Source organism: Protopterus annectens, chromosome 8.part1 (genome assembly GCF_019279795.1).
Source record: "Protopterus annectens isolate FY-2018-M chromosome 8.part1, PAN1.0, whole genome shotgun sequence".
NCBI lineage: Eukaryota > Metazoa > Chordata > Ceratodontiformes > Protopteridae > Protopterus > Protopterus annectens.
Window position 1 is genome coordinate 71397271 of NC_056742.1, and position 27959 is coordinate 71425229.

The 27959-nt window shown below is 40.4% G+C and overlaps 1 protein-coding gene across 1 annotated transcript in view; it reads left to right on the top strand.

Moving 5' to 3' along the window:
* The window catches only part of LOC122810195 (neural-cadherin-like), a 1307756-nt gene that overhangs the window by 1215522 nt on the left and 64275 nt on the right, over window positions 1-27959 (top strand). The window contains exons 26-27 of the mRNA XM_044081677.1: window positions 7757-7880; window positions 8665-8845. Coding sequence (XP_043937612.1) covers window positions 7757-7880; window positions 8665-8845 — 305 coding nt within the window. The remainder of the gene's footprint in view (window positions 1-7756; window positions 7881-8664; window positions 8846-27959) is intronic.

A 27959-nucleotide genomic window follows, 5' to 3' on the forward strand; every position in this document is an offset into this window, starting at 1 on the left:
TTTGGCATCCATGCAGCTGTGTTTGATAATAACATGGCATCGATGCTGCTGTGTTAGATAACATGGCATCAATGCTGCTGTGTTTGATAATAACATGGCATCGATGCTGCTGTGTTAGATAATAACATGGCATTGATGCTGCTGTGTTTTATAATAGCATGGCTTTGATGCTGCTGTGTTAGATAATAACATGGCATCAATGATGTGTTAGATAATAAGATGGCATAGATGCTGCTGTGTTAGACAATAACATGGCATCGATGCTGCTATGTCAGATAATAACATGGCATTGATGCTGCTGTGTTAAGTAATAACATGGCATCAATGCTGCTGTGTTGAATAACATGGCATCGATGCTGCTGTGTTAAATAATAACAGGGTGTCAATGCTGCTGTGTTAGATAATAGCATGGCGTCGATGCTGCTGTGTTAGATAACATGGCATCAATGCTGCTGTGTTTGATAACATGGCATCGATGCTGCTGTGTTACATAATGACATGGCATTGATGCTGCTGTGTTTGATAATAACATGGCATTGATGTTGCTGTGTTAGATATAACATGGCATTGAAGCTACTGTGTTAGATAATAACATGGCATTGATGCTGCTGTGTTTAATAATAACATGGCATCGATGCTGCTGTGTTTGATAACAACATGGTTTTGATGCTGTTGTGTTAGATAACATGGCATTGATGCTGCTGTAATAGATAACATGGCCTCAATGCTGCTGTGCTAGATAGTAACATGGCATTGATGCTGCTGTGTTACATAATAACATGGCATTGATGCTGCTGTGTTAGATAATAACATGGCATCAATGCTGCTGTGTTAATTGATAACATGGCATTGATGCTACTGTGTTAGATAATAAAATGGCATCAATGCTGCTGTGTTTAATAATAACTTGGCATTGATGCTGCTGTGTTAGATAATAGCATGGCATCGATGCTGCTGTGTTAAATAATGTCATGTCATAGATACTGCTGTGTTAGATACTATCATGGCACAGATTCCACTGTGTTGGATAATGTCATGGCATCAATGCCCCTTTGTTAGGTAATGGCCTGATAGATGCTGCTCTGTTAGATAATGTCACTCCATCAATTCTGCTGTATTAGATAATGTCATAGTATAGATGCCGCTGTGTTTGATAATGTCACAACATCAATGCTGCTGTATTAGGTAATGTCAGGACATAGATGTAACTCTGTTAGATAATGTTGTAGCCTTCCGTGAGGCTGTATTAGAAAATGTCACATTGTAGATGCCACTGTGCTAGGTAATATCACAGCATTGACACCACTGTATTAGATAATGCAATGGCATAGCTGAGACTGCATTGGATAATGTTACATCATAGATTCTGCTGAGTTAGATATTGTCAACACATAGATGTCACAGTTTTTGATAATCTCACTGCATAAATACTGCTGTGTTAGATAATGTCATGGCCTCAGTCCTACTGTGTTAGATAATGTCAAAGCATCAGTACCATTGTGTTGTACAATGTCACAGCATAGATGTCACTGTGTTAGATAATGTCACTGCATAGATGCTGCAGTGTTAGATAACGTCACAGCATAGATACTACTGTATTAGAGAATGTCACAGCATAGATGCCACTGTATTATATAATATCACGCCATAGATGTCAATGTGTTAGGCAATATCACAGCATTGAAAATTATGCCACAGCAGAACTTATTTCTTCCTTCAAATAAAAAAATATAAGGCAAGTTTCTTTCCTTATGATTTTTGTCCAGAAAGTGCTTTTATCGGATTCAGAATTAAAAAAAAAAAAAGATCTAAATCACATCACATAGCATCCAGATCTTCATGTGTTCTGGGGGTATCATTCCGATTTCTGATTATTTCTTCAAGAGTTACTGAAGTGCAGTTTTGGCTAACCACTGTGAAACCATGTGTTTGCCATACCCGTTGCTGCATCACAAGTTTCACCACCCTCCTTTATGTCCTACTTTAAAAAAAATGGCAGCCCTAGCAATGCATCATAGTAACATCATGCTCTAGTGCTTTTGGAATGGTCCAGTATGTGGTAGCATATGCTTATGACCATGTTGCAGCATGGCAGGATTTATAGACTTATACCCAATAAGTCCTGCAGTAGGGTTTTCTCTTTCATAGCCCACAACTGATGAAGTTGATAACTAGAAAAAAAATGCAGTAAGCAGCCAGTTGTTTATCTTGACTGGATAGGGTAGGTTGTGTTTAAAAATGGTCTTTGATGGGGATCAGTAAAGCAGTGTATATATCTGACAGCAACATAGGTCCATAGGTTCATAGGTGTGTACTAGGCTAATGGCCCTAGAGCCTTTACAAGCCTAGCCCATAGAAGTGCCCTGGCATCATGCTGCCCGACGTTAGTTCCCAGTGCCTCTATCATGTAGAGCCACTGGAGTGATCCCTGGTATGAACTTTCTATTTCCCATCTACTCATCAAGATTTCTCTTGAAGAGGGACAGCGAGGTTCTCTGCTTGACATGTATGGGAAGTCTATTCCAGAGCATGGGCAGTCTCTGGGTGAGGAAGTTGTTCCTCCAGTATGTTCTGTTGATTGTGGTAATGAGGTTGAGGTCTCTGGAGCTTGTGGTGCGGAGGGATTGGGATTTCTTTAGATGTAGCATTTCTAACAGAGCTGGGTCAGACATGGCTTTGTAAGTCAAGCAGAGATCGCCTCTAAGTAGGTGATATGAGACAGAGAATAGCTGGAGTCTTTTGAGTCTGTCCATGTAGGACACGTGTTTAATGCCTAGGATCCTCTTCATGAGGTACTTCTGTGGCCTCTCCAGCTCTTGCAGGTTTCTAGTGAGGTATGTGTCAAAGGGGGCATTATACTCGATGATTGGTCCAATGAGGGAAGAGTAGAGAGAGACTCTGACCTCTTTCTTCCTGGATGCAAAACCTTGGTAATGAGATGTGTCATACAGGAGGACTTTCTGACCATAGTGGCAATGTGGTGCTATCAACCTGTGTCCACAGATCTCTTATAATGTCTTCAGTGTTCAGTGGGCACCATCAATGTGGTAATTAGTGGGAACTGAGTTTTTACCAAAGGGGATGATGACGCATTGTTTGGCATTAAGCTTAAGTCCACGGTTTCAACACCAGTCAATGGTCTCAGTGAGGCCTTTCTGTAGGGTGTCTGCATCACTTGGGGAGTTAATAATGGATCCCAGTTTGCAGTCGTTTGCAAACTTGGTCAGCCAGAGTCCCTTTGTGTTGGCCTGGACTTCTGAGAAGTAGATGCCAAACAGGAGAGGACCCAGGACCAATCCTTGTGGGACTCCACTCATGACTGGTTGGCAGTTTGGCTTGGAGTCCACTACTTTCACACTATGTGTTCTATCTGTGAGCCAGTTTGCAACCCACCTACTGATATAGGGGTTGTTGCCTAGTTTGGTGAGTTTATCAATAATTCCTGAGTGAGGAATGGTATCAAAGGCCTTGGCCAGATGGAGGTAGGCCGTATTCACTGCCTATTGCCTTCATCCACAGCCCTGGTGACTGACTCAAAGAAGTCAACCAGGGTGAGCAGGCATGATCTCCCTTTCACAAAGCCAAATTGCGTGGGGTCTAGAGTTTGTAGATTTTCTATATCTTTGTTAATCAGGTAGTGATGATGGGCTCCATAGCTTTATATAGCAGACTCATCAGGCTAATGGGGCAATAATTCCCATGGTCTGTAGTTGCTCCCTCTTTATGGAAAGGGATGACTGTAGCAGTGTGTGAAACACCTGAGGTGAGGCTGTGACTGAACACAGCCTACAGATGTGGTGCCAGTTCACTTTGTAGTTCATGTAGAACACAGCCAGGGATATTAGATATTACTGGGTCCCATGGAAACTGCATTCTTGGCTGTGGACAAAGCAGCTTTAACCTGCCCTGCAGTAATGCTGGGTGCCTGGCATTCTTCTGGTATTGTGATTGGTCCTTGGAGAAAGGGGTAAAGTTGTCACTGAATCTGTCACCCAGTATGTTGGCAATGTCTGTTGGATCAGTATAGGAGGTACCATTGTGAAGTAAGTCAGGGCAAATCTGAGTATTGCCGTTGAGGTTCTTAATATAGCTATAGAAGGCTTTGTGATTGTTTTTAGTGTCTGCCACAATTCTGCCTTCATAGCTGGCTGTAGAGGATTTGATGAGGGATCTCAACGTTTTGTTGAGGCTAATATGGGAGTTTTTCCAGTCTTAGGACTTTATCTTTTTCCTGCAACAGTTTCTTCCTTCTATTGTAGAGTTTATTAATGGCAGGGGACCACCAGATTGGCTTCCTTTTTTTGGAAGATAGTGTCTTGGTTCTGTTGGGTATGGCTAGTTCCATGCATTTATGTACATGTTCGTACAGTGCATTGGTGTATGATTTGGCAGTCATGCAGCTATTTTCCATTGGTATGGGTGCCATGAAGTTAGCCACCTCTATTTTTAGGAGTCTAAAGTCAGCTTTGGAGAAGTTTTTCAAGGTGGTTACCTTTGCAGGGGGTGTGGGTGAGATGTGGCTATCCATGGTGATTAGTTTATGGTCGGATCAGACCAGGGAGAGATTGACTATTGGTGTACAGCAACGATCGCCCATGTTAGTAATAACCAGGTCAAGGATGTTGCTTTCTCTAGTGGGGGTCAGAATCTCACTGCTGTTATAGATTCTTGCAATGTTATCACAATCAAATATCATCAATGTACATATAAAATCTATGTATTGAGCAGAGTGTTCGAAAGCAAATTACGCATTCAATGTAGAATGATTACTGACATGGTTTGTGTGTATGTGGAGGAATTGTACTTTATCTAAGAACAAGGTGATGACATTTATGAATGTAGCCATAACTTTTTTTCACTCATCACAAACATTAGATATGTACAGAGCAAGTGGTTATCTTTGTTGATGCAGGGAAAGATACATGTGAAAGCAATGGATCTTTGCCTGTATGGGGTAGTGAGTAGCATTACCTCCTCACAAGCCTTGGTTCTTCAATTTAGTTCTTGTATGTGGCTTCTTCCCTGTGGAATTTACATGTCCAGCATGCTTTTCTGTGAGCTTTATGCAGATGTATGGACCTGTATTCCTAGGTAACACCAATGAGCTTTGATGGTGTTTTGGCTACAATATTTTTTTTTCAGTTTGTTCACAACAAACGTATTATGTATTTTGTTTATGGAGATACACACACACAAACACACACACACACACACACACACACACACACACACACACACACACACACACACACACACACACACACACACACACACACACAAACACTAGGGCACATGCATAAATCTGGCAATCAGTGAAAAAAACAAATAGCTGATGAGTAATTTACATTCAAAAACAAGGCATAAAATTTATCACAGAGCAACTAAACCCCCAAGATTCTGAGGACCTAGGGGCTTCCAGATCCCCAAGTGCATAAGGGAAATTTCATCCAGTCACAGTGTAATGGTCATTCTTAACCTCTGCAGCTAGTCTAAAACTGGCCTGCTATCTGTTTAACTATAATACAAACACACACACACACACACACACACACACACACACACACACACACACACACACACACACACACACACACACACACACACACACACACAAAAAAAAACACATTAGGGCACATGCATACATCTGGCAATCAGTGAATAAACAAATAGCTAATGAGTAATTTACATTCAAAAACAAGGCATAAAATTTATCACAGAGCAACTAAACACCCAAGATTCTGAGGACCTAGGGGCTCCCAGATCCCCAAGTGCATAAGGGAAATTTCATCCAGTCACATTATAGTGGTCATTCTTAACCTCTGCAGCTAGTCTAAAACTGGCCTGCTATCTGTTTAACTATAATACAAACACACACACACACACACACACACACACACACACACACACACACACACACACACACACACACACACACAAAAACACATTAGGGCACATACATAAATCTGGCAATCAGTGAATAAACAAATAGCTAATGAGTAATTTACATTCAAAAACAATACATAAAATTTATCACAGAACAACTAAACACCCAAGATTCTGAGGACCTAGGGGCTCCCAGATCCCCAAGTGTATAAGGGAAATTTCATCCAGTCACATTATAGTGGTCATTCTTAACCTCTGCAGCTAGTCTAAAACTGGCCTGCTATTTGTTTAACTATAATACTAAGCAGTTCTGTGCCTTTAAGGCTTTCTTTCATCTTTTCCCTAACAGATATAGACTGAGTATGTATCACTGAGATAGCTCCTGGTGATAATTCTAATACAGTCTCTGTTTTCAAGCATCGTAGACCCTCAAACAGATCGACATAGTTCTTTAGCACACATCTTTTTTTCACTCTGAGCTTTGCATTTTATGTTTCTGCATCTGCAGCAATGCTAATACAAGAGAAACATTTTCCACAGTGTCTATTTTCTTTGAGTGTTTTGTCTGAAATTCTCCTACACTGCCTTTCCTTCAGTTAACTGCTGTAGATTCTGAATCTGTCAATTGTCCACTCAAATTAACAATCACATAAATTAAATCCTCGCCTAATCACCATTCTGAGTGGATAGACAACACAAGCATAACTCCCACCTTATTCCTCATAATTTTCATCTTCCTACTGATTTTCTTGCAACCTTAAATATCGAAGAGGAATCATAAAGGTTATTTACAATGTGTAACTATGTCTACACTTAGTCTAATCTTTCTGAGTGAATAGACAGCACAAAAAAAGTGGTAGAGACGTTCTTGAATACAAATCGAGAACACTTAGTGTACACTTAGTGCATATGTTCATGAATCTGACCCTTTATCTTTTTTGTTCTAATAACAATTAATTTTATTTTTTAGAGGGGAATGATTGAGGTGGGTAGTGATGTTTATTTTAAAGAAGTAGGTTTTTTACAGTCTCTGTGTGCTGTAGTTCCAGAGGTCACAAAAAGTAGACACTAGTTTCTATGTGGAGTTACATCTGCAGATTTTGTGTGTGCCATGTGTAATATTACTTTTCATTTTACTTTATAGTAAAAGGGAAATTTGGTATCATTTTTTAGTGGGCCAGAATTTTGGGGTACGTCAGTGTTTATGTATTGTCTATGTACCATGTCATTTAAAAATAATGTCAACTTCATGCATACCAGATAATCCATGAATCACAAATAAATTACGAGCTAGCATTCTGCATTTTTATATCTGTTCAACTCTTGCTGGCTGCACTTGTTTCTGTAGGGATCTTCAAGGTCTGCAAAAGAGCTCTGCGTTAAATTGACACATCTACTGGACATTTGGTATCAGTTAGTGTCTTGAGACCATCTGGGTTACAATTCTCATTGACTGTTTAATCTGCTTCACCCTTTTAAAATAATCCCATGAACTGCCTTTTGCACAATGATATGTGTAGTGTGAGAATATACAGGGATGCAGCTGTATCTAGACAGAGGCAAACAACCTAGAAACGTCTCATTGGTCAGCTTTCACAAGTTTATAGTGAAAGAGTGGTAAATGTTGTCTACTGAGACAGAAGGCACCTATGATGGTAGGCATTTGACCTCCACTCACATATTCAGTGTCAAGTTGGGCATCATTTGTTCCTGAACCACTTCACTGGTATGGCTAGTGACAAGATAGGATGTCTCTTCCAAACATGCTAACAAGCCAGTCACAATGCACCATATTTGTGAAAATGATGACTACCAATAGCAAATCTATGTGTATCATTGCTGTTTTTTTAATGACTTTCTTTCCACATTTCAGGTACCTGAATGTAAATCATGTTTTACAGCTAGGCGGCGTTAAAGAGTCTGTGCCATATTCATATCCACAGCTGCAGTTCAAGCATTTTACTGGCTGCATTCGAAATCTTATCCTTGACAGTAAGGTAAATGAAAACATAAACATGCCTCATAAGTATATCCTCAGACTTTGTAAAGTCCTGTTTCTACCTGTGCTTTGACAGAAAATATTTATTCATCTTCCCTTTAGCCCTGAGTCAAACCGGTAGGTATTTCAATTGCAGTTAGTTTAAAGAAACACCTCTCAAAACATAGTTTTCACATGAACAGGTTATCACTGTTTTTAGACAACGCATAATTTCATGTTAAACCTACATGTCTCATTATCAAATATTATTTTATGAGATGATTTCTTTTAACCTACATTACTGTCTAACCTTGTTAGCACTGGCAGTTTTTAGTTATATACTAAATAGCAGCAAGCAAAATAACTTTTCCTTTAGTCAAACCATTTTGTGGCACATACTCATGCAGATTCAATCAGCAGAAAAGCTAAGCATCCAAAAAGTATATTTTAAAATAATATGCACAAAATAATGTGACTAGTTTCATAATTGTGAATTAAAAACTGGATTAGCCAGTACAGAATTTAACAAGGATGAACGGGAGTGTGCCTGTACTGTGTATGTGGTCGCTTTCTTCTAGGTGTAGCGACACAAACTATAATTTTACTTTCTTGTGTGCAAGAGTCATCCTTTATTTTATTCACTTGTTTGATTTTATATAAAACTGATGAAAAATAATGTGTGTGTACAATGGCTAGTCATTGTAGATCAAATATATTGGAATTTGTACATAAAAAGAAAAATTATGAATTGTGAAATGACTTTCAATGAATCATAGTCAGAGTACATTGCTTTTCTTTTAAAGGTGTTTGACCTGGAAACCCCTGCTGAGTCACAGAACAGCTTCCCTGGTTGTGTAGCGACTGATGGAAACTGCTATAATATGGGTTCCTCCCTATGTGGTACTCACGGACAGTGTTATGGAGAGTGGGGAGCTTTCAGCTGCCATTGTTTGCCAGGTTACTATGGACACAAATGTGACAAAGGTACATTGTTTACATGCCATGATTAATTTATAATTATCAAAAGATCTAAAGAATTGGGAAACTGAGGTTGGGGGTAAGTTTTTATAAAAACATATCAAAATTTGAAATACTTGTCTCAAGGCTTGCAGAAAAGTTGCAGAAAAATTCTTTGCTAATAATATGTGTGGTAGATACAAGACAGCAATGTCATTACAATAGCAGAAAGGACACAGTGCTGCAGGCATTTAATGTAACTATAATTATTATTTAATGCATTTTTGTACCAACAGAGGTAAAAATAGAGACGAGTTTTATTTTCCTTCAGCCAAGCCATTTTGTGGCACATACTCATGCAGATTAAATCAGCAGAAAAACTAAACATCCTAAAAGTATATTATAAAATATGTGCAAAATAATGTGATACTGTCCTTCTGTATGTATAAATTAACTTTTAATGTTTATCACAGTAAATAAATATATTACAGGAAGAATAAAATGTGAATTCAACAGTCACAGGATCATAAGAACAGGGAAAGTAAGTCTGAAGACCACATGCACATTTCCTAATACCATCACTCTGAAGATGTACCTCCCACTTGCATGAGGGAAATATGTCAGACCAACGCTAAACTTGTGGGTACCCCTTCCACTATCAATGCTAATCCTGAAGAAGAAGAAGTCAAGGGTATCACTCTACTTAACATGCAGGGCATTCCTCCATAAATTTCAACTGCGCAGATTTTCACAGAATGTCCAGATTTTTGACTCATATTTTTGGTCTGTTTCTCAATAAAATCATTGAGGATTGAAGTCAGAAAATAATGACATACATCTGAGAATTAGACTTCTTATCCCACAGAAAGTTCATGCTAATGCAAAAATTGTTATTCTAGCAACTTTCTTAGTTTGTTAGAGTAATATTTAAAAGTTGCCCCTATTTTTGGGCCTTTGTCCCCCAATTTTTGATGGTTTTATTCAGATTTCCTGCTCTAATAGGTTGAAAGGTAGGTACCCATTCCTCTCAATCCTTTAGTGCAAGAATGCTGGACAAATCCAAAAATAATGGAGAAACAAAGGCCCAAATTGAGGAAAAGATTTTAAATATTGCTTTTATAATCATATAAAGTTGCTCTTATAACAGTTTTTGTTTCATTAGCATGCATTTTCTGAAGGATATGAAGTTTGAAATGCAAAAAATGTTTCATTATTTAGTGAATTTATTCCTCATTGATTCACCAGGAAACTGTAAATTTTATGAGGGGCATTCCAAAAATATGAGACCACAATCTGGACATTCTGTAAAATTCTGGAAAGTGGACATGTAAGATACTGATACTGCAAAAAAAGGGAATTTTTTTACCCTTTTGTTTTTGGGTGTTTCCTTTTAAGTTGTTTATTTTTTTTTTTGTTGTTGTTGTTAACTTTCAAGAAGTCGGTGTTTCATAGTAAAAGTGTTCTTCTCTGGGAACAGGCTTGTGACCCATGCCTGGAAAGTTATACAAGATATGAGTCATTGTACACTCTCTCATTTGAGATGAGGACAGTTTGACATGTTTCAGTGCCCACAACCACATTGCAGTCATTGTTGGTAATCACTCTGCCGGGAACAACTGGCACTTAACTAGGGTGTCAGAACACAGAAAGGTTATGAGCAGAATGCAAAAAAATTCACAAAGAATTCACAAAGAATGCCTGGGCTAAGTTCACAACAGGGACAGAAAGCTCCAGCCAAAATCCTACATTTGTTCCATATATCTGATTCACAAGCATTGGGAGTAATATGTAACATTGTACAGTGTCTGGTAGCTTCTGTTCAGACCTACAATATGAAGTAAGGTCTAATTTCTCATACCAGTTATTACAACCATAAAACACAGCATTCCATGTAAGGGCAATATAGTGAAGTTCAGAACAGAGTTGTCACTTTATACCACATGCTGTCTGAAACGACCAGTGGCAGAAATTCCTAGCACAATTATTTCAGCAAGAAGTGACTTTTCATGTATCTAGTTTGTCCTCAAACTTTCTCATTAGAATGCTATCAACCACCTCTCACTTTTGGCAGTTCACTGACACAAGAGCAGGATATCCACTGACACGTTAAGGTCTAGAGGTTTGGCCAGTAGACATCTGTCCTTTTGCCTTCTACTGGCAACTGGAGACTAGAGACCAGAAAGAGGTTAAAACTTGGCACCTGCCAGCATTTACCCCTCATCAGGTGCATGCATGTGGAGATATGAGTGCATTAAACAATGTGCTGCACTGTGCATTGTACTTTAGGAAAAATAAAAGAACAGGTAAAACTCCTCCACCATTATGAAATTTCCATCTTCTACCAAACCAAGAAGTGAACAGACGGGCCTTTATTAGTCAACAAAATGACAGCAGAAGCCTTGGGTTACTGCTAATATACGAAGGTTCCATACATGAAAACATGATCAAATAATTGTTGTTATAATTGCATAGTGCATAATTTTGGCTACAGAGTCAACACTTGATCTATAGTAATATTCTGGGTTACAGTTCTTAAAACATTGAATCCTAAAGCAATCAAAATCTATAAAAACACAAACGTTTTAACTAAAAACATCTAGATCGAGGGAGGTGGTTTTAAGCCCATGTGTGTTGTTATTGTATGGATCTGTAGAACTTCATGCTAATGCAAAATCTGTTATTCCAGCAACTTTCAAAGTTTATCAAAGTAATTTTTGAAATCAATTGCTCTTTTGTGTTTGATTCTTGCTCTGTGATATGCTGTTTCTATTTCATCTAACTATGGTAGCAGAACTGCCAGCATTACTTTCACTGGCTAAGATAATTACTAAGAGGAGATCCAGAGCTTTAAATGATAAGCATGCCAGAGGGAATCATATGATGGCATGATGGGTGAGTGACAGAAATACCATTCAGAATAAAGAATGCTTTGAATAAGTATTTGTATTCTGACAGATAAGCAGTTACTAAATAATGCATAGCTGATAACTGCACAGCTCACTGACTGAATATTTCTGTTTTAAATTGAATAATGATAGTTTAATATGGATCACAGGGGATGTTTGTGAATTTTATATTTTATCTGAATCATAGTCTAATGAGAAAATTCAAATACTGCACAGTTACCAAAAGCTTATGAAGCATTAAATCATGGGAGATACACATTTCATGGGATGTGGTGTTAATAACAATCCAGTAAAGAATAGCAGGCAGCATTGTAATGTTGTTATTTATTTATTTATATTTGTTGACCGGGAGTGTCCGACTGGACGTAGGTACATTTTCAGCAGAGGCCCAGGGAGAAAAGCTCCACAGTTAAAATAAACAGACAGTAGTTACATTGGATTACATAGCGATTAACAATTTACATAGCAATTACTTACAACATATTTACAGATGAAGAACATAGTACATCAGTAGACAACTAGAATCTTTATCTGTGAAGTACATAACAGACACTAACAAATGTTACAAGAAGAAGTTCCTGCTGTATAATAAGTACTGGCTTATGAGTATCTGAGCTTGCTATAATCAAGGTAGTTAGTGGAGTGGAAAGAAAGGTAGTGTTTGGATGGGGTGGGTGATATTAGAGTGGGATTTGCAAGGGCATCAGGTTATCAGTTACGATTTATATTGAGAGTGAAGATTTAGTGTTGATATTGGTATATTTTCCAACTCATAAATTAACTCTTGAATTTGATTGTTTAGAAAATATTTAGAAAAGATTGCTGATAAAGAAATCTGAATCATTTGGCCATAAAAGAAAGCAGGATCATTTTTTCCTGACTGTAATCAGAATTGGTTGGTTCTAAAAGTTCATATAGTATATTATGTCAGCAAAAGTACAAGGAACACAAAAGCTGGTCATACCTCCTTAATAGAGTGGCTGCTTGCAGATTACTACAAAGTATCAGCATATGTGGGTCTACCTGAAATCAGAAGTGACAGTGGACTTTATAGTACTGTCCTGCTGGGATGTAGCCTTCCCAAAGCAAAATTACTCTTTACTTGTTTTTATTTATTGTTTTCTTAAAACAGTCAGCATTCCCATTTCAAGACTCTGAATTTCACACATGTGCAACACATGCATAGAGTTCCTATTTGTATTAGTAACATCAGCTGACTCATCAGGGCTGTTTTTAAAATAGTCCAGCATTTATGCATATGGCCCAATAGAAAATATAGTGATTACAACTTAGTACAGGATTTCTTGTCATTTTTTGGAAGGGCACAAATGATGTTTCAGTGGAGGCAACTTGAGCTACTTGATAAAGCAGCTAGCAACATTTCCCACTGGCTCAGGCTTTATTAGGCAACGTGTATTTCAGGCAGCTGAAATCAAAGCAGTGGAAATAAATTACTGTGACTATTATTATTACTACTGAAGTGTAAATAGTCAATACATTGGCTAGAATGAGTGGGCACTGAGGCAGTCTGTGGATGAAAGTGACTGATCTCAGCTGTTGTTTGATCACAGGGAAATTGTCATAGACCTGCTGTTAATACAGCCCCACCCCTATTACAGTTAGTCCCACACATTCATTTACTTCCTGCAATCCTCCTCTCCTCCCAGCTGCACCTTGAAGTGACCATCTAACTGTTATGAGTGAAACTGGACTAGAGAATATTTGTGTAAAGCTGGCAACTAAAACAGAAGCTTTAAAAAGTTGATATAGGAACAAGTCTGTACACAATTATTTATTTATTTTATTTATTTTGCATTTGTTTACCGGGTAGTGTCTGACTGGGCTTGGTAGCCTGTATTCAGCAGAGACCTGGGGAGAAAAGCTCCATTAATGTACAATACAATATTAGACATGTGATTAGCACTAAAATAGTTACATAAAAAACAGAGAATTAACAGGGTAGTACATCCTTAGACATTTGATTAGCACTAAAATAGTTACATAACAAAAACAGAGATTCAACTGGATAGTACATCTTTAGGATATTAGATTACAAAGTTGTAAGAAAATATAAAGGGTCATTTGATAAGTTGCATATTTTTATGGGAGGTGAGCAGACGGGTGAGGATTCAGGTAGTAAGAAGGGGAGAATATAGCACTTAGGAGGTAAAGAGGTAGTGCGAGGGAGAGATGTAGTGGGTAAAAGTAGAGAATGAGGGAGTAGAAGTATTTTGTGAAGAGGTTAAGAAAACATTGCGAAAGGAGGTAAAGGACATTATCGAGAAGAGCAATATGGGCATAACCAGTTGTTACTGAGGTTTTTTTTAGTCTACATTTGAAATCAGGAGAGGATGGGGTACTTTGTAAGATGAAAGGAAAGTAATTCCAGTTTTTAGCAATTTTGTTTGAATAGAGGGAGTCTCTGTGGGAGTTTCGAGACTAACTTTGAGCAGTGGTCTGTTGGAGGATCTGTGGGCTCTGTTACAAGTTTGAGGCTGGATAAGGGAGGAGATGGCAGGGCAGGCGAGAGGGTTTTGAATAATTTTGTGGGTGAGGACAAGTTGGTTTAAAGTTAAGAGGTGAGGAAGTTCTAGCCAGTTCAATTGTTTTAGAGCAGTGCAGTGATGAGCTTTATGAGGGAGATTGGTTGCAAACTTAGGTATTTTGTTGTAGCAGGATTCTAGGTTTTGAAGGTCGTTTTTACGTAAGTGGGTAAAAATGTGTGAGCAGTACAACAGTGTAGACAGACGCTGAGATCTAGTTGTGGCTAGCCTTGCTTGCTGTGTTAAGAATGGTTTTGCTCTGTAGAGAGCACCGAGTTTTGCATTGACCTTTTTGATTGTTTGGGATATATGAATGTCAAATTTTAGGTGGCTGTCTATGATAACACCTAGTAGTTTGGCCTGGCCTGGTTAGTAGGTTCAATTTTAGTGCCATTTGTGGATAGAATTGGGATGGGGGGAGAGGTGCTCTTTTTAGCTTTGGTTGTAAAGTTTATTATCTTAGTCTTCTTAGGGTTGAGAATGAGTTGATGGCTAGTAAGAAATTATTCTGTTTCCTGGAATGCTTTTTGTGTATTTTCCTGAAGTTCTAGTGGGAATGGGACAGATATGATGAGTGTTGTGCCATTAGCATACTGTATTATTGTGGCTAATGTTGTAGCTGACATGAGGTCATTTGTGAAAATGATAAACAGAAGGGGGCCCAGAATGGACCCTTGGGGAACACCTGTGTTGACAGACAGTAAAGGAGAGAGGTTTTGGTCCCATTTGGTGGCCTGCTGTTGGTTTGATAGGTAACTGTGGAATCGGGAAAGGGTTGATTGACTGAGGTTCAAAGTGGCAAGTTTGTTTAGGAGAAGTTGGTGGGATATGGTGTCAAAAGCTTTTGACATATCTAGGAATACAGCTGAGACAAATTAACCGTTGTTCATAAGATGGCGAATGGTGTTTGAGAAAGCAACAAGAGCAGTATTAGTACTGTGCTTGGGGAGGAAACCATGCTGTGTGTTAGCTAGAAGGTTATTTGATGTAAGGTGCTCTAGGAGTTGTTGGTGAATACATTTTTCAAGGATTTTGGCTATGGGTGCGAGTATTGCTATAGGGCGGAAATTTGCAATTTCTGTGGAGGGACCACCCTTGCAGAGAGGAGTGATGTGGGCTATTTTCCAGAGGTTGGGCACGTATTGTTTGGAGATAGACCAACTGATTAGTATTGAGATAGGGTAGGCAATAGATGGGGCTGCGATTTTTAGGAACTCATATGGCAAGTGGTCAGCAGCAAGGCTACAAGATTTTAGCTTGCTTAGAAGTTTTTTTATAAAGGATGTTTGAATAGGTTTAAAAGAGAGGGAGTCTGTTGAATTAGATGCCGGGGAGGGGGTAGTGAGTGGAGAGTTTTGCTAGCATTGTAGCAGGCCAGAGATAGAGTTTATGAAGTAAGAGTTGATCTGAGAGGCTAGAGGTTCATAGGTATTCAAAGTGGAAGGAGAGGGGTTGAGGGGGTCTACCAGGGTTGAGGAGGAGATTGATATTCCACCAGAATTTTTGAGGGTTATGGAGGTATTTTTCTTGGGAGGATTAGAAGTAATATTTTTTTGTCCTGGTTGATTTTTGCCTTAGTTTGATTTCTAAGTTGCGGGTAATGTACAAGCATAGAATTGTCTTTGGAGGAGAGGTAGACGGCTCTTGCTTTGTCCCTTTGTTTAATTAGTAGTTTTGTTCCTGGGGATAGCCAAGGCAGTTGTTTTGCTTTGGTGCGAATCTTTTTTGTTGGGGCTAGGCTGTTTAGGATTTCAAGGAAAGTATAGTTAAAGAATTCTACTGCACAATCTAGTTGCAGATATGTTAGTGCTGACCAGTCACAGTTGAGAAGTAGCTGATTAAATAGGGTGGGGGAGAAATGTTTTTTGCTACGTATGTATTTAAATAGACTGTGAGGTTTGATATGTAGTTTTTTGTGTAGCAGAAATGTGGGGGTGTGGTCAGTAATGCATATGGGAAGGCAGCCAGATTGGTGGTTGAAGTTTGGATTATTATTTAGTATCCAGTCTAGTAGTGATTGTTTTTTTACTGGGTTTATCAGTGTGGGTGGGGGAGTTTATGATTTGGGAGAAATTAAAGAGGTTGATGAAGGCTGATGGGCTGTTAGAGGAACAGGAGAACCAGTCTAGGTTAAAGTCTCCTAGGATGATAGATTCTTGTGAAAAATAGGAGGAAGACCAGGAGAGGAGAAGTTCTATGTTGTGAAGGTTATTTCCAGGGGGCATATAGGTAGCAATGATTATTATGGATTTTTGGGCATTTATATTCAGGCGGGAGATGAGGATTTCTGCATTGGGGATGTCAGGGGGTGAGCAGTTTGGCTTGTCTAGTATTAGGGAGTCTTTATACATGATTGCAACACCTCTGCCTTTCTTTTTTAGTCTATCATGTCTTATAATATTTAGCTGTTGTATGTTATTTCTGAGTCTTTGATGTGTGGTTTAGCCAGGTTTCGGTGATGACTACTATGTCTGGAGAGTATGTGGCCAGAATAGCATGGAATTCAGAGGTTTTGTTTACAATGCTCCTTAGATTAAAGTTAGTAATCAATAGAGCTGAATTTGAAACTTTAAGTAGGGGAGAGTTGGTGTCAAGGTTTGAGTGGAGTTGTGGTTGAGAAGTGGGTAATGTATAGTATGGGCCTGCGTTGGGGTGGATGTCTGCCTATAGTTTTATATGTGTAAGACTGTGGAGTAAAAGATTATTAAGTTTGGAGATAAGTAGATGGAATCTGATGTTGGGAAGGTGAGGCTGTGAGGGCTCAGCATCTTTAGGGGAAAATTGATGGAAGTTTGAAGTTTAAAACAATTGGGGACATATATTACTGTAGTGCAAGTATGGTTGTTGATATGCCATGCTAGTATGTGGGGGTGGTGCTGGTTTTGGAACTGATATATGTAGATGTCTGAGGCAGCACAGGTTAGGTAGAGAAGGCATATTAGAATAGAGATGTATGGGATTGTGAGGTCGAGTTGCATGTTACAGTGTGAGGGAGTGAGTAGGCTGAGATAGGTAAGTGTGGATTAGTAGACTCTATAGGGTTGGACTGTACAGGCTGTGGAAGTGATAGTGAGAGTACTGGTGTAGGTGTGGCTGAGGAGGTATGGGCGTGGATTAGGAGAAGAGGTTGAGGGAGGGGATGTAAAAGATGGAGTTGATGGTGTATGGAGAAATGAGTGAGGGAGTGGGGAGTAAGGAAGAAGAGGTCTTTGTGATAGGAAAAGGAGTGGCTATGTAGCTATAAATTTAGGGAGAGTGGGGATGGGTGGGAATGGGAGATAGCCCGAGCATAGCAAGGGCAAACGGAGTGGGGCTAAACTGCTGGAATGTGCAGCAACAAAGAAAAAAACTATCAGTGAGCCGATGTTTTATACTAGCAGGTCAGTTCTGCACAAGTTACTATGTAATGTCTAATGGGGTAAGGGAGTAGAAGGGATTACAGTGTAGTGTTGGTGGGATGTTTGTGAAAGAACATGTAACAAGGTATCTACCATGACGTAACTAGTAGTAGGCTAGAAGGAGAGAACAGAGATGCTTGTGAGAAAGAAGAGTTTCTGTTAAGCAGGAAAAGAAATACAGTAAAAACTGAAAGTATTAGACAAGAGAGAGGTAAGCTGGGGGGAATAACTAAAAAACAAGCACAGAAATAGAGGTGAGACTCGATATGTATAAGCGTCTACACCACCAAGAGAAAGCTACTTGCAAACCTTTGTTCAGGTGTGCCAGCCAGGACAGTACGCTTTACAGTTACAGATACAAGCAAATACAATGTATGTTTGAGTATCAAACAGATAGTACTAACATGCATAATATTGGCTACAGGATATGGCTCAAAGCAATGGTTTAGGCCGGCTGCTGTTTGGACTGTTGCTCGTCCTTTACTGGTGGGGGTTTAGAAAAGCCGCAAATAGTACAGCCAGTAATATCGGCTACAGGATATGGCTCAAAGCAATGGTTTAGGCCGGCTGCTGTTTGGGCTGGTGCTCGTCCTTCACTGGTGGGGGCTTAGAAAAGCCGCAAATAGTAGAGCCAAAGGCTGGTATGCTGAGGAGGAAAACCGGGCTCGCTAGTAGGGATAGAGAAGCGTAATTAGACCTTTGACTGTCTTCTTTTTTTTTTGTTGCCCCAAAGGGTAGATGATAAGTAAGAAATAGTTAGTAGGCTAATGAATGAAGGTATAAAAGTCCAAAGGCATTTCTCTCAGAACTAAACCGAGTAGTATTCCCAAACAGGCTTTCTGTTTGAAAAAATATTATTTTCATTAGCCACACTCATATTCTGGAGTGGGTATACGAATGGCTTTATTTATTTATTTAGTTGCTTATTTACTAATTTTTTTTAATTCTAGTCCAGAAACACCTAGTTCAGTGACTTCTGTCAGTATTGCTGCTTGCAGAAATATTGTGGCTTTATAACATATTTATGGCATTTTTGCCTGCCTTGATGCACAAAGTTCTTAATTTGCAAAAACATTTTCACTGCATATGTTGCATGTCAGAAAAGATAGCTGCAATAAAAAAATGTTTCTTTTAAATGCTAATCCACACAAAAGGGTGGCTCTGGGCACAAATTAATGCTATTTTACTGAATTTGACAATCAAACAACTGAAGAGGTGCAATGTGGCACTGCATGGTTTAGCGACTATGTCTCAGGTGTCTGTGATACACTGTCCACCTTGCAAGACAAGGACTGATAGTGTAGAATGTGAATACTGAATTTAATCTTAAACATGTGATTCAACCATGTACCTTTCACTAAAGCACAGAAAAAGCTCAAGACTAGGCTACTCTTGCTAAAGTCTCTGTTTGTTTCTTTTGTGTGTTATGAGATGGTAAAGAAAATATCTTTTTTCCTCTTCTTTTCACTTCTGGAAACCATCTTCTATATGAATGTCAAAGCTTCTTGGGTTTTTAATGTACTCTAGGAGCCTTAGTTCAGATGCAGTCTTCTCTGATTTCTTAAATGTTGTGTACGGGTTACGTAGGTGCACTATGCTAAGTACACACTTCTGTCATTAGGCTATGATTGTTTATTTTTCACTGAAAACACCATACACGTATTCTTAGACAGAGGCTAATATAGTAATAACCCATGCCTTGTTGTGGGTAATGCTGGATTTACCCACAGTTGGTGTAGTTTGGTAAGGGTGAAGCCTGAGTGACCAAACAAAGCCAACAGTGTGTAAATCAGCATTACCCACACCCAGCCATGGGTTATTGCTTTTATACAATGACATTATTTAAGAAAAAAGTTACTTAATTTTCTTAAATAATGTCCTTGTATAATGGCAGCGTGTTTTTGTTCCATGTTTTTCCCTGGTATCCTGAGACTTTCTTGACTTACTGTGCATGTATATAGGATTTATGTTCCCACACTTACATAGTACATCAGTGCTGTGTAAAGGATGCAACAGAGAAAGGAAGATCACTGTTGCTTTTTTTGTTGTTTTAATTAAAAAATGCAATTGTCAGACTTTCAATGTATGGGAGAGATGGGACAGATAAAATATAAGGATAGTCAAGTACATTTCTCTAGTTTTGCATAACATACCTGTCCCATCTGTCTCACTATATTGAAGTCTCCAGTTTTTGAACGTTTATTTATTGATTTTTTTTTTCAATACAAAAAGTAGAGTTTCCATAGCATATATTAATAGAAGAAAGTCTGGGTGACAGGACTTTTTTCCATTGTTATATACTCAATTTACAATGGGCACGCTGATTGGGCTGACCAATAAGCATGCTTGTTTTTGAATGTTAATGGAGAGTCATTGTATAATATTCTTTCTTCTACTCTCCATACACTGCTCAGAAATCTAGTTTTCTATCAGACTTTGGATTATCTTAACAAGTATGTTTGTTAATTAACACTAAACATGGAATGTTCTGTAGTCCTATCTCGCCTTCATTCTTACACATGGGTTCGGAGGTGATCCTCGGCTCCAACTCAGCCTATTAGCAAGCTCAAAGTCTTCTAGTTGGCTCGTGGCTAGGTAGGTATCCCATGGTGCACCAGTATAATTCCCAGATTTTGTTTGCCGCATCAAGTTCAGATGTACTTCTTCTTGGTCGTGGCTAAGTTTAGCACATTTTGCTATTTTTTTCTAGATTACAGTTTAACTTTTCAAGTTATATAGCCTTCGCTAGTGTTGTACTAATGTTAGAGTAGTTTTACTCTTGCTGATATTCCTTTTTCTTCAATTTAGTTAATTGTTGTTAAGAACTAGGTGGCCATTGGTCTTGTTGTTCGCCTTGGTATCCTGTGTGCCAGTTTGTTATATTTGACTGGCATTTTGCCCCTAGTTGTTATTTGCTGTGCTAGATTAGCTTAGAGAATTTGGTAGTTCATAAGTCTGATAATTAGTGCTTGCTGTTCAGGTGCGCATTTGCACTCAATTTAATCTTCTGTGTACAGTGTTCTTTAGTGTGCGGTGTTATGAGTATAGCTAGTCTGTTTTTAGAGTAATCCGCCTAGGATTTTAGTTGGATATTTAGTTTTAGTTGACAAGGGTTTTTGATATTTCAACCCTTTTGGTTCTACGACATAGATTTTGAATAAAAGTTCCTCTAGTGGGAATTTGTTTCTGGCTTATACTTTGTGTGTGTGTCAAGTATATTTGGTAGTTTCAGACCTTTAGTCTTCTCTCTTCTAGGTCCATTTGAGTTAGAGGACCTAGTTTTCTCTCTTTCTTCTCTACCCAGGGCTAGGCCTGTTTGAGTTAGAGGACCTAGTCCTCGTGGTTGTGTGACTGTTAGTGTGGTAAGGGCTAGGCCCATTTAAGTTAGAGGACCTAGTCCTCGCTGTTTGTTTGGCTTATGTCCTTTTGCTGCATCCCAGTGCTGTGTCTAAAGAGGCAAAGGATCATAAACCCTCAGGGTTTAAGAAATGTGTCAAATGCTCTCAGAAGATGTCTGTTACCTATGGCCACAGTAACTGTGTGTATTGCCTCGGAGCCATCCATCTGTAAGAAACATGTTTGTTTTGCCATTCTTTCAGTGCCAGGGTCTTACAGAAGTGGAAGAACAAACTAATATTTAAAGGTCTCCTTAAGCCTTCTTTTGAGGAAGACTTGGGCAGTTTGTCCTGCATCTTGAAATCTCATGGATCTAAAAAGGAAAAGGTTAAACTTTCCAAGAGGCATTCCCAGGCACCATCCAGTGCCTCAGAACCGCCTCCCAAAATGTCGAAACCAGGCAAGTCTTCTCCCCTCCTCGGCTCCACTGATTTTGGAACCGATCGAGGTTGTTGCTACTATGACTCCAGTGTCAGCCCCATGCATTTCGGAGCCAACTACTGATAGCAGACATCGGAGCCGGTCCAGAGATCCATTACCGGTCTCCCCAACTTTAAGGTCTCCTATCTTACAGAGGTCTAGATCTCCCTACATCTACCTCGGAGCCAATGGCTCTGGAGCCGATGACTTCCTCCTCCATCCCCTCGGAGCCAGGGAGGTCTTCAAAACCAGAGAGGTCGGCCTTCGAAATGATGCAGAGTGTGCTGCCCTGATCATAAGCTCCACCCAGGGGTACTGACACTCTTCTCCCTTGGCCACCAACCTCCATCTCAGCACCTACTCCCTCTCTAGACAGCAGACCCGCAGCCTCAGGAGCCCCCAGCTGGTGGCCCCCACTCTTCCGAGACCTCCCCAGAATATCCTTCTGAGGAGCCCCATCAGAAGAGAACATGCAAGAGGAAGCATGTAGAATCTCAGTCTCTTACCTCCGACGACCACGAGGAGTCAGAAGAGTCCTACAAGTCATCCTCTGATGATGTCTCCTTTGTTGACATCTTAGAGATCCTTAAGCAGAGGTGCAGCTGGCCCACTGTTTCCCCTTCTGATGAGGAGTTGGTGTACCTAAAGGCTTTCAGGTCTCAACCTTCAGCCTCTTGGGTGTCTCCACCTTTTGACGAACTTTTAGACCTTGTTAGTCGAAAGGTGTGGGAGACTCCTGATGCCGTGGAGCCAGTCCCCAGGAGACCCAATAAATTGTTGTCAGCCCCCAAGGAGAAGGAATTTTTGTACAAGGGCATTTCTGTAGATGCCATGGTGGTGGTGGTGGCGGCCACTAAGAAGGAACTAGTGGAGACTTCTTCATCTGTCCATCCACCGAACAAGGAGTCTCGAATGATGGACAGGTATGGGAAGCATATCTTTTCATCAGCGGCATTCACACTCAGATCGCTGAACTACCTAACACATTTGACAAGGCTTCAGAGAGCTCTCCTTAAGGAGTTGGGAGAGACTCTGCAAGGTACATCTACTGAAGGAGTCCCAGATAAGGTGCCTGCTCAGTTGTCCACCTTGAATTCCATTGTTAACTCATCCATGAGGCTGATTTCTTATGCAGCCAATGGAGTGAGCAGGGCAGTGGGTTCAGGAGTTTCCTTTAGGAGGCACTCCTGGATGCGCTTGTGTAATTTTGTGGAGCTGTTCAAGTCTACCATTACCAACGCCCCCTTTGACAGTTCTTCCTTGTTTGGACCTAAGGTAAAAAACACACTTATCAGGTGCGAGCAAGAAGGGAAAATGCTCTCTGCCATGGGAGTACATTTTACCGTCTCTTCTAGACCATACCCCAAGGATCAGAGAGGTGGTAAAATGTGGTACAAGAAGTCCCAGAGGTTTTTCCAGGATACACAGGTTGACTGCTCCTTCAGAGGCAGAGGAGGAGGAGCAAATTGTAGACATCACCCTAGAGGCAGGGGTGGACTGCAAGACCAGGGAGGCCACGATTCATTTTGAGGCCGGCCCTATCAGCACTCCTGATGTGGGTCCCAACTGTGCTTCTCTAGAGCCAGTCGGGGGTCGCGTTTCTTTATATCCAGAAGCCTGGCTAAGCATCAAATGAGACAAATGGGTACAAAGAATTATCACCAGAGGTTACTCCATACCGTTTTCTCTTCCACCTCATGTTCCCAAGAGAATCCTGGATTTTCCACTAATCCCAGGGATTAAGCAACTGTAGAAGTGAACAAGCTGCTCACAAACAGAGTCATCCAAACTGTCCCTGCAGACCAGGTAGGATTCGAAACTTACTCCAGATTCTTTTCAGTACCAAAACGTACAGGGGACTGGAGGCTCATCTTGGACCTCAGCAAATTAAACAAATCCATAAAGAAGTTCCGGATGGTGACACTGCAGTCTATACTCCCTCTATTAGGGAAAGACACTTGGATGTGCTCAATAGACCTCCAAGATGAGTACTACCACATAAAAATGGACAGAGGGTCAAGGAGCCATCTACGCTTCTGGCTGGGAGCCAGTTGCTACCAGTTTCTTGCTCTGCCCTTTGGTCTCACCACAGCCCCCAGGGTGTTCATCAAGTGTATGGCAGTAGTGACAGCTCACTTGAGATGTCTAGGATTCCAAGTGTTTCCGTATCTGGATGACTGGCTCCTGACCTCCTCCACCAGGAATCTACTTCTTCAAACCAGAGACTCCACTATTCAACTTTGTGCCCAGTTGGGGATTACTATAAACTTGGAAAAGTCTGCCTTATCGCCCTCTCAATTTCTGAATTTTATAGGTGCAGAAATAGACACATTCACCATGTTGGCTCATCTTCCAGCAGAAAGAGCACAGAATCTCGTACAACAAGTCCTTCGTCTACTCCCCCTCCGGAAAGTCAAGGCAAAAACAGTGGTGAAACTTCTAGGGACCATGGCCTCCACCATATTTCTAGTGCCTCTTGCCAGACTACACATGCAGATTCTTCAATGGCTAATATCAACCCAGTGGTCCTTCCAACAACTGCCTCTATTCCACCACATCCTTTTAACAGAGTCTTTCAAAAAGGACCTCCAGTGGTGGATCCAACCCAACCAGCTAACGAAAGGCACTCTATTCCTTCCTCACCAAACCATTGCTACTGTGACCATGGATGGCTCACAGATGGGGGGGCATTATCTAGGCAGGACTGTCCAAGGCACATGGCAGGATCATGAGGCCCACCTGCATATCAATGTCCTAGAGATGAGGGTGGAACGTCTGGCATTGCAAGCACTCCACAACCTTCTTCCTCTTGGGATGATAGCAATTCAATCAGACAACATGTCGGTAGTATGGTATCTCAACAAACAAGGCGAAACTAGATCATAACCACTCTGTTGAGAGGCTATTCATGTCTGGAAATGGGCGATATCTTCCCAGCGCTTTAAAGTGGCAATGCACATCCTGGGAACAACCAATGTGATAGCTGACAAACTCAACCAGGCAATCTTAATGCCTCATGAGTGGTCTCTGAAGCAGGAGCTAGCGGAATAGATTTTCTGCAGATGGGGACAGCCTTGCTGCAATCTTTTTGCCAGTCCAATCAACTCCAAATGCAGCAACTACTTTTCCCTTATCCACCCTCCGGGGGAGTCACTGAGAGATACACTTGTTCACGATTGGCCCCTGGGTCTCCTTTATGCTTTCCCACCCTTTCCTCTCATATCCAAGGTGATTCAGAAAGCAAAACTGTTGGGAAGCAAATTGATCCTCATCACTCCTTACTGGCCTCATCAGGTTTTGTTCACCTTTCTCAGGCCTTATCTACTAGATGACCCATGGACTCTGGACCCGGTGCCAGATCTATTGATGCACATGTCAGGCTCTCATCATCCCAACCTCCACACCCTCAATTTGACAGCTTGGCTGCTCCTGTTCCATCCCTAGTTAGGCTTCATGATTTCTCACCCACTGTGACCCACATTCTTACATGTTCGCACAAACCCTCTACGAGAAAGTTATATACTAGCAAATGGGGAAGGTTTTCTATCTGGGCTGAGGAAAGGAATGTTGACCCTTATACCGCATCCATTCCAGTGGTATTGGAATTCTTGTCTGAACTTTTTCACCAGGGTTCTGCTGCTGTGAAAATTAGGGTTCAGTTGGCAGCAAAATCAAATTTTCACTTGGGTCAACATGAGTCCAATCTGATGTTACACAGATTGTGTAAAACCTTCCTTAAAGGTGCTACTTTGTTGAGACCTCCCTTTCAGGAACCGGTAGCTTCATGGGATCTAAACTTCATCCTATCCAAATTAACGTCTTCACCCTTTCAACCAGCTCATTCATGTTCGCTGAAGTTCCTGTCTTGGAAGTCTTGGTTTCTGGTGGCAATCACATCTGCTAGATGAGTATCAGAGTTACAAGCACTGTCTGTCAAGCCCCCTTATTTGATTTTCCACAAAGATAGAGTATCTCTTCATACAAATCCATCCTTTGGCCCCCAAGGTGTGCTCTTATAATAACTTGAACCAAACTATAGAGCTTCCGGTGTTCTTCCCTAATCACTCCAGTGCAGCAGAATACAGATTTCCTCAGTTGGACGTTCACAGACAATTATGGTTCTATCTACACCAGACCAAGGAATTCAGGTAGTCTGACCAATTGCTTGTTTCCTTCTCTGACTCCAGATTAGGTCTCCCAGTTTCCAAAGTGACCCTTTCGAATTGGATTTCCATTTGTATATCCTGCATTTATTCTTCCGATGGAAAGCCTTTACTGTTCAAAATTAAGGCTCATTCTATAAGATCCCAGTCTACTTCTGCAGCCTTTCAAGCCAAGGTCCCAATTGATAATATTTGTGCAGCAGCAACAAGGGCTACCCCTCACACCTTTATCACTCATTACAAATTGGATTTGACCTCTAGGGGTAGATCCTCCTTTGGTTCCACAGTACTCAGGAGTATTTTTCCGTGAGCCACCCAAGAATAAGGTGCTAGGGGCGCTGCTCCATGTGTAAGAATGAAGGCAACCTAGGACTACAGAACATAAAGAAGTTATGTATTCACCATAACATTCCATGCTTGTAGTCCATCTCGCCCTTCATTCTTATGAACCCACCCTCCTACCCCCGTCCTGGAAGGATCTGGAGACAAAAATATTTTTATTATCAGGCGGCGACCTTTTATTATTGTTGTTCTTTCCGGATATGTTTTGTTCTTTCTTTCTATAGTTTAGCAGCAAACAATATCTGGGGATTATACTTGTGCATCATGGGATACCTACCTAGCCACAAGCCAACTAGAAAACTTTGAGCTTGCTAATAGGCTGAGTCGGAGCCGAAGATCGGCTCCGAACCCATGTGTAAGAATGAAGGGCGAGATGGACTACAAACATGGAACGTTATGGTGAGTACATAACTTCTTTTTCAGACACCAACTAATTCTGCTGTTGCAAAATGACTAAGGGAATGCTAACAGATGCAGGAATTTTTGAGCTTTTTAAAGGATAACCACACAATATTTCCCCAAATTTTGACTGCCACAGACTTTAGAGCAAGTAATTCATCTTTGTTTTTCATCTATATGTCCAGCAGATCATTTGTGGTAAAAAAATGCATTCTCTTTCAAATGTAGTTCATGTCTTTAGTTCCACATCTGTTTCCTCTATTTATCTGCTCTCTCCTCTATCATCTTCCATCCCCTCACAGAACTGTACTCTATCTTACATGTAGTTAAAACTGCAAGAAAGACACAGCCTAGCTAGAATCATCACTGTGTACTTACTACCTTAAACCCCATGTAGTAAAAGCCCAATGAGTATATGCAAATAACCCTTAAAGGATGTACCAGTTTTTCAGATACATGGTTTCTGAATGCCCATTCCTTGTTACTATTTACTTTTTAAGTCTTTAAGGATGCATTCAAGTCAATGCTGTACTGACAAGGTCATAAAAAAGGTCAAAACATGAATGTCTGCAGTAAGTAAGATTTGGCTTATTGGCTTGAATGTACCTATAAAAACTTAAAAAGTAAAGAGTAAAACATCATGGGATTGTACTTAAAAGGAGACCAGTTTCTTAAGTCACGTAATAATAAGTTTTAATTTAACATAAATGAAATAAGAAACATAGGTTTATAGGTTCATAGGTTGGTACTAGGCTATCAGCCCTAGGGCCTATACAAGCCTAGCCATAACAATTCCCTGGCTATTTCTTCCAACACTATTTACTTCCCTGGACCCCTGTCTAGCAGGGCGACTGACGTGATCCCCAGGGTGAATTTTCTTTCTCCCATCCAATCGTCAAGGTTCCTTTGGAAGAGGGCCAAAGAGACACTCTGCTTGACATGTATGAGCAATCTATTCCAGAGTCTGGGGAGTCTCTGGGTCAGGAACCTATCCCTCTAGCATGTTTTGTTTATTGTGATGACAAGGTTTAGATCCCTGGAGCGTGTTGCTCTGAGGGATTGGGATTTCATTAAGTGTAGCATGTCCATCAGCTCTGGGTTTGACATGGCCTTGTATGTTAAGCAGAGATCGCCTCTGAGTAGACGATATGCGACAGAGTATAGTTGGAGTTTTTAAGGCGGTCAGCGTAGGGCATCTGCTTTAGGCTTGTGATTCTTTTAGTGAGGTATTTCTGCGGCCTTTCCAGTTGTTGCAGATGTCTTGAGAGGTACATACCAAACAGGGCGTTGTATTCTATAATGGGTCTAACAACTCAATAAAGCAGCTTCAGATAAAGATTTGGTGTTTATCTTTCACCATGCACTTCCCATTTCAAAAGATAGCCATTGCTCGTGTGTGAGTCCACTAGCTAGGCAATATCTACCAAACACTTTTATTGATGAGTGATAATATTCTGATCTGACAGGCACGGGGAATGGGCACAGAGCTGATGTTACTGAGTAAAATATGGCAGTATGTTTATGCATTGAGTTTGCATGTCTGTAATACAACATTAAACAGGAAGCTGCAATTT